At 32.2% G+C, this 7,500-nt stretch overlaps 1 protein-coding gene across 1 annotated transcript in view; it reads right to left on the bottom strand.

The window, feature by feature from the left end:
• The window catches only part of LOC137650856 (uncharacterized), a 54,071-nt gene that overhangs the window by 9,918 nt on the left and 36,653 nt on the right, over positions 1–7,500 (bottom strand). The window contains exons 8-9 of the mRNA XM_068384012.1: positions 7,443–7,500; positions 2,351–2,408 (exon numbers count right to left, since the gene is read on the bottom strand). The exon at positions 7,443–7,500 is cut by the window's right edge and continues 187 nt beyond it. Coding sequence (XP_068240113.1) covers positions 2,351–2,408; positions 7,443–7,500 — 116 coding nt within the window. The remainder of the gene's footprint in view (positions 1–2,350; positions 2,409–7,442) is intronic.

Consider the following 7,500-nt stretch of genomic DNA (forward strand, 5'->3'; position numbering starts at 1 on the left):
GTAATCGCTGGTTATACTACTACTACGTGGTTATACTACTACTACTACTACTACTACTGCTGCTGCTGCTGCTGCTACTACTACTACTACTACTACTACTACTACTGCTGCTGCTGCTGTTGCTACTACTACTACTACTACTACTACTACAAATAATAATAATTGTAATGATAATAATAATCAATAGTAATGAATTACATTGTCTATGCTCATATATAAACTTCAATTAATAAATTAATGTTCCAATTGGTAACCCCAAGAATAAAGAATATATAAATCATAGATAAACCACAATTAAATTTTTTACAAATTATTACGTGTTACTCATAAGAGGAATTATTTTTTCTTTCATAAGTTTTCCGCATAAATTTCCTAGGTCAGTTCCAGTTCCTACGCTTTTCACAAAAAAAGAAAAAAAAGAAAAAATAAATAAATAAATAGTTATTGGATACTGGTAACCAAGTGAAATTTTGTTTAAAAATCATAATAAACGAAATCTTTAAACCAAAGGTATAAATATATTACACTGTATAAGAACCAGATACCCAATAATTATAAAACAACAAAGCGTTCTGAATAATGTACAGTGGCGTAAATAAATGATAAAACTTGAGTCCGGATTATGTTCTTTTATAACAAGAACTTAAAACCCGTATAATATTTGCTGCAGATGCTTCATCTCAGTCCCAATATCATATAATTTTTGGAATTGTTTTCCACTTAGTACATCATGTTTTCATTAGAATTCATATATGTTAACACATACAGGGCATTTTAGATGGTGTGGTAGCCTATTGGAATAGTCCCTGCCAGGCAATCTGCTACATTAGGGTTTCGGACCCACTCAAGCTCGATAGTTTCTTGTAGTGTCTTCAACCTCACCAACCTTGTGAGCTAAGGATGGGGTGGGGTGTTTATGGTAGCCTATAGGTCTACCTGAGAGTCATCAGCAGCCAATGTCTGTCCCTCCCTTGTCCTAGCATGGGTTGAAAGAGGGCTTAGGCGCTATAAATATATAAATATGGCCAGTCTCTAGGGCATTGTCCTGCTAGAGCATTGCCACTGTCCCTTACCTCTTCCCTTGATGAGGAAACTTTGAACTTTTACCGAAGACATATAAATTAGCTGTAAACAACGTTTCTTGTCTTCAGCCAAACAGCAATAATCAATAGTCAATTTAAGAGCCTTGTGGAAAAAAAAAAAAAAAAAAACATTTTTCATAGTGCTACTAACTGGTTCCAGAAAAAATTGATCCAATTGAAACAGAACAAATCATATTACCTCTTACATATTCAAGTTGAGCGTATTCCAGATATTCAAATAGGGAATGCAACTACTGTAGATTCACGAGCTTCAAAATTATTTAACAAAACTCTGGGACGTTTTAAAAGAATTTTATAGAAAGTTCATTTGTACGGACACCTGGAATAGAGCGACCAATTTGCCTGGTAATATCCTATCATCCCACAGCTGTCTGTAACTTTAAAAAAAAAAAATTAATTACTGATGCAAATTGCAGGCGAACGACCAGCACAGAATGGTAGTGTTGACAGGGAACTCTGAGCACAGTTAAAGGGGCTTTGACACCATTTTTCATCATACGACTTCACCACGTTTCACACTTCCTTTCTTCTTTCTTATTGTCCTATCTCATACTGCAACTCCAGAGTCTTTCACCAGAGTTCTCTTGATTGGGAGTACATTTGGGCACACTATTTTATCTTATTTCTGCTCCTCTTGCTTTATCTTTTAATTTTTATAGTATATATATGAAAGATCCGTTTCAATGTTCCCACTGTTCTTAAGTTATTTTATTTTAATTGTTCACTACTCTTGTAGTACATTTGTTTAATTTCCTCACTAGGCTATTCTTTCTGTCGGAGCCTTTGGGCTTATGGCGTACTGTTTTAACAACTAGGGTTGTAGCTTGGCTAATGATGATAATAATGATAATGCATCCAGATGGTAAATGGCATACCTGTACTCAGCGCAGCTATTCATCGAATGCTAAAGTCTTTGTCATTTATTTAAATTTATTTCTTGTATCAACGACATTTTATGAAAGTCAGGAAAATTGACGTTAAAGAATATATTTGCAGTTAGCTAAAACATTTCCGTTTTATAAATCATTTCAGCAAACAATATTTTTTACTACATTTACTTTATAAATCTATTTTACTTATTCATAATTTCAAATATGCAAGAGGATTAAATTCATACATAATTTTTGAATTTATGTTGCATTTAACCTCTATTGGAGACATTTATCATAACCCTCTTATATAGCGTTCTGATCGGCTACGAAGCACGCTGTATACAAAAATAATAATAATAATATTTTTTTCCCTACCAATTGCCAGTGCATGCGATATCTTGGCGTCATTTCCCTATCTCTGAGATCTAGTATCCTGTAAATTTGGTTTACAATCTTTATTTTAGCCAATTACAAAAATATGTGATATGTTGTCCTAGAAAATAACTTTCTAAGCAATCGATTGTCTCGCCATTTCCTAGAAAATATGATATATTGTAGTAGAAAATAACTTCTAAAAAATCTCTTGTCTTGTCAATTACCAGATAATGTGATATATTGTCCTAGAAAATAACGTTCTAAGCAGTTTCTTATATTTTCAATTCCTAGAACATGTGATATATTGTCCTAGAAAATAAGGATCTTAGCAATCTCTTGTCTTGTCAATTCCTAGAACATGTGATACATTGTCCTATAAAATAACGATCTAAACAATTTCTTGCCTTATCAATTCCTAAAACGTGCAATATATTGTCTTAGAAAATAACAATTTAAGCAACCTCTTGTCTTGTCAATTCCTAGAACATGTGATACATTTTCCTAGAAAATAACAATCTAAGCAATCTCATGTCTTGTCAATTCCTAGAACATGTGATACATTGTCCTAGAAAATAATAATTTAAGCAATCTCTTGTCTTGTCAATTCCTAGAACATGTGATACATTGTCCTAAAATATAATAATTTAAGCAATCTCTTGTCTTGTCAACTCCTAGAACATGTGATACATTGTTTTAGAGAATAACATTCTAAGCAATCTCTTCTCTTGTCAATTCCTAGAACATGTGATACATTGTCCTAAAAAATAACAATCTGAGCAATCTCTTGTCAATTCGTAGAACATGTGAAACATTATCCTAGAAAATAACAATCTAAGATATCTCTTGTCTTGTCAAATCCTAGAACATGTGATACATTGTCCTAGAAAATAACAATCTAAGCAACCTCTTCTCTTGTCAATTCCTAGAACATGTGATACATTGTCCTAGAAAATAACAATCTAAGCAACCTCTTCTCTTGTCAATTCCTAGAACAAGTGATACATTGTCCTAAAAAATAACAATTTAAGCAATCTCTTGTCTTGTCAATTCCTAGAACATGTGATACATTGTCCTAGAAAATAACAATCTAAGCAATCTCTTGTATTGTCATATCATAGAACATGTGATACATTGTTCTAGAAAATAACAATCTACGTAATCTCTTGTCTTGTCAATTCGTAGAACATGTGATACATTGTCCTAAAAAATAACAATCTAAGCAATCTCTTGTCTTGTCAATTCGTAGAACATGTGATACATTGTCCTAAAAAATAACAATCTAAACAATCTCTTGTCTTGTCAATTCGTAGAACATGTGATACATTGTCCTAGAAAATAACAATCTAAGCAATCTCTTGTCTTGTCAACTCGTAGAACATGTGATACATTGTCCTAGAAAATAACAATCTAAGCAATCTCTTGTCTTGTCAATTCCTAGAACATGTGATACATTGTCCTAGAAAATAACAATCTAAGCATTCTCTTGTCTTGTCAACTCGTAGAACATGTGATACATTGTCCTAGAAAATAACAATCTAAGCAATCTCTTGTCTTGTCAACTCGTAGAACATGTGATACATTGTCCTAGAAAATAACAAATTAAGCAATCTCTTGTCTTGTCAATTCCTAGAACATGTGATACATTGTCCTAGAAAATAACAATCTAAGCAATCTCTTGTCTTGTCAATTCGTAGAACATGTGATATATTGTCCTAAAAAATAACAATCTAAACAATCTCTTGTCTTGTCAATTCCTAGAACATGTGATACATTGTCCTAGAAAATAACAATCTAAGCAATCTCTTGTCTTGTCAATTCCTAGAACATGTGATACATTGTCCTAGAAAATAACAATCTTAGTATTCTCTTGTACTGTCATTTCCTAGAACACGTGATACATTGTCCTAGAAAATAACGACTTGAGTAATCCCTTGTCTTGTCAATTTCTAGAACATGTGATACATTGTCCTACAAAATAACGATATAAGTAATATCTTGTCTTGTAAATTTCTAGAACATGGGATACATTGTCCTAGAAAATAACAATCTAAGCAATCTTTTGTCTTGTCGATTCCAAGAACATATGATACATTGTCCTAGAAAATAACAATTCAAGAAATCTCTTGTCTTGTCAATTCCTAGAACATGTGATATATTGTTCTAGAAAATAACAATCTAAGCAATCTATTGTCTTGTCAATTCATAGACCATGTGATATAGTGTCCTAGAAAATAACAATATAAGCTATTTCTTGTCTTGTCAATTCCTAGAACATATGATATATTGTTCTAGAAAATAACAATCTAAGCAATCTATTGTCTTGTCAATTCATAGACCATGTGATATAGTGTCCTAGAAAATAACAATATAAGCTATCTCTTGTATACGGCGTCAATGACCTTAGATGTCAGGATGCCTGAAAACTTTAAATCAATCAATCAAATCTCTTGTATTGTCATTTCCTAGAACATTTGATACATTGTTCTAGAAAATAACAATCCAATCATTCTCTTGTAAAGTCATTTCCTAGAAAATGTGCTTTATTGTCCTAGAAAATAACAATCTAAGCCATCTCTTGTATTGTCAATTCCCAGAACATGTGGTACATTGTCCTAAAAATTTACAATCTCTTGTTTTGTCAATTCCTAAAACATGTGAAACATTGTCCTAGGAAATAACGACCTAAGTAATATCTTTTCTTGTCAATTTCTAGAACAATTGAACATGTGATAGATTTCCCATAAAATAACAATATAAGCAATATCTTGTCTTGCCAATTCCTAGAACATGAGATATATTGTCCTAGAAAATAACAATCTAAGCAATCTCATTGAATTGTCATTTCCTAGAACATGTGATAAATTGTCCTAGAAAATAACACTCTAAGCAATTTCTTGTCTTGCCAATTCCTAGAACATGTGATACATTGTCCTAGAAAATAACAATCTAAGCAATCTCTTGTATTGACATTTGCTAAAACAAGTGATACATTATCCTAGAAAATACCAATCTAAGCAATCTCTTCTTGCCAATTCCTAGAACATGTGATACATTTTTCTAGAAAATAACAATCTAAGGAATCTCTTGTCTTTTCAATTCCTACAACATTGGATACATTGTCCTAGAAAATAACAATCTAAGCAATATCTTGTATTGTTATTTTCTGGAACATGTGATAGTCCTAGAAAATAACAATCTAAGCAATCTCTTGTATTGTTATTTTCTGGAACATGTGATACATTGTCCTAGAAAATAACAATCTAAGCAATCTATTCTATTGTCATTTCCTAGAACATGTGATACATTGTCCTAAAAAATAACAATCTAAGCAATTTCTTGTATTGTTATTTTCTGGAACTTATGATACATTGTCCTAGAAAATAACAATCTAAGCAATCTCTTGTATTGTCATTTGCTAGAACAGGTGATACATAATCCTCGAAAATAACAATCTAAGCAATCTTTTGTCTTGCCAATTCCCAGAACATGTGGCACGTTGTCCTAGAAAATAACAATCAAAGCAATTTATTGTTTGTCAATTCCTAGAACGTGTGATACATTGTCCTAAAAAATAACAATCTAAGCAATCTCTTGTCTTGTGAATTCCTAGAACATGTGATATATTGTCCTAGAAAATAATAATCTAAGCAATCTCCTGTATTGTCATTTCCTAGAACATGTGATACATTGTCCTAGAAAATAACAATCTAAGCAATCTCTTGTCTTGCCAATTCCTAGACCCTGTGATACATTGTCCTATAAAATAACACTCTAAGCAATCTCTTGTCTTGCCAATTCCCAGAACATGTGGCACGTTGTCCTAGAAAATAACAATCAAAGCAATCTATTGTTTGTCAATTCCTAGAACGTGTGATACATTGTCCTACAAAATAACAATCTAAGTAATCTCTTGTCTTGTGAATTCCTAGAACATGTGATATATTGTCCTAGAAAATAATAATCTAAGCAATCTCCTGTATTGTCATTTCCTAGAACATGTGATACATTCTCCTAGAAAATAACAATCTAAGCAATCTCTTGTCTTGCCAATTCCTAGAACCTGTGATACATTGTCCTAGAAAATAACAATCTAAGCAATCTCTTGTCTTGCCAATTCCGAGAACATGTGATACATTGTCCTATAAAATAACACTCTAAGCAATCTCTTGTCTTGCCAATTCCGAGAACATGTGATACATTGTCCTATAAAATAACACTCTAAGCAATCTCTTGTCTTGTCAATTCCTGGAACATGTGATATATTGTCCTAGAAAATTACGGTCTGAGCGTATACTATTCCATACACCCTCTTCTCTTTCAGATTCCCAGTTCACGAGATATGCTATACTATAAAAACCTATTTCACGAGATATGTTATACTATAAAAACCTATTTCACAAGATCTCTTGCCATGTTAGTTCCGAAATTTAATGTAGTACACTGTAAATTGTTAAGACCTCACTAATATTAACTCCAAGTAAACTGTAATAAGAAGAATAGAGAGAAAAATTAAGCATAGATTCTAATCCTACTATTTATGATTTTTAATAAAAATTACATACCTAAAGGTAATGTAATTTAAATAGTGTGACTGATGAGCGGACAAAATATTAGATAAAAATACAAGTTCCGCATTAATGAATCCGTTTTCTATTATTCAGGCAGAATATTAGATTTTGGTCAATTCCTTTTCAATGCAATATCTGAGTAACGATAAAAATACTGTTTAAAAGGTGCAAAATTAAAGGAAATGAAAGAAATGAAATCTTAATTGCAGTGGTATATTTCATTTCAACAGAAAGAGGACGAGGATATACATAACTAGCTTTATTGATTGTTTAAAGAAAATACCTCTGTGATTTTCTACGAGAAACTACTATTTTTCTCCCCCACCAGTTTCATTGTTGAATATCTATAGATCTCCTCTATAACATCTAAATATTCTCTCCACTAATTACTTATTTTCAACTATTTAGAGCAATATATGATAACAGTCATAACATTGTAGTAAGTTCACAAAGTTCATCAATGGCTTCCCTCTGGTAAATTTTCATCAAGAACCACCTTCGACGATTTAACGTTACTAGCCTACTCCTCCTCGGCCTCGAGCAACCACGGGGACGTCTCGTAGTGCTTCGACGTGTCGAAAG

Source organism: Palaemon carinicauda, chromosome 12 (assembly GCF_036898095.1).
Source record: "Palaemon carinicauda isolate YSFRI2023 chromosome 12, ASM3689809v2, whole genome shotgun sequence".
Taxonomy (NCBI): Eukaryota; Metazoa; Arthropoda; class Malacostraca; order Decapoda; family Palaemonidae; genus Palaemon; species Palaemon carinicauda.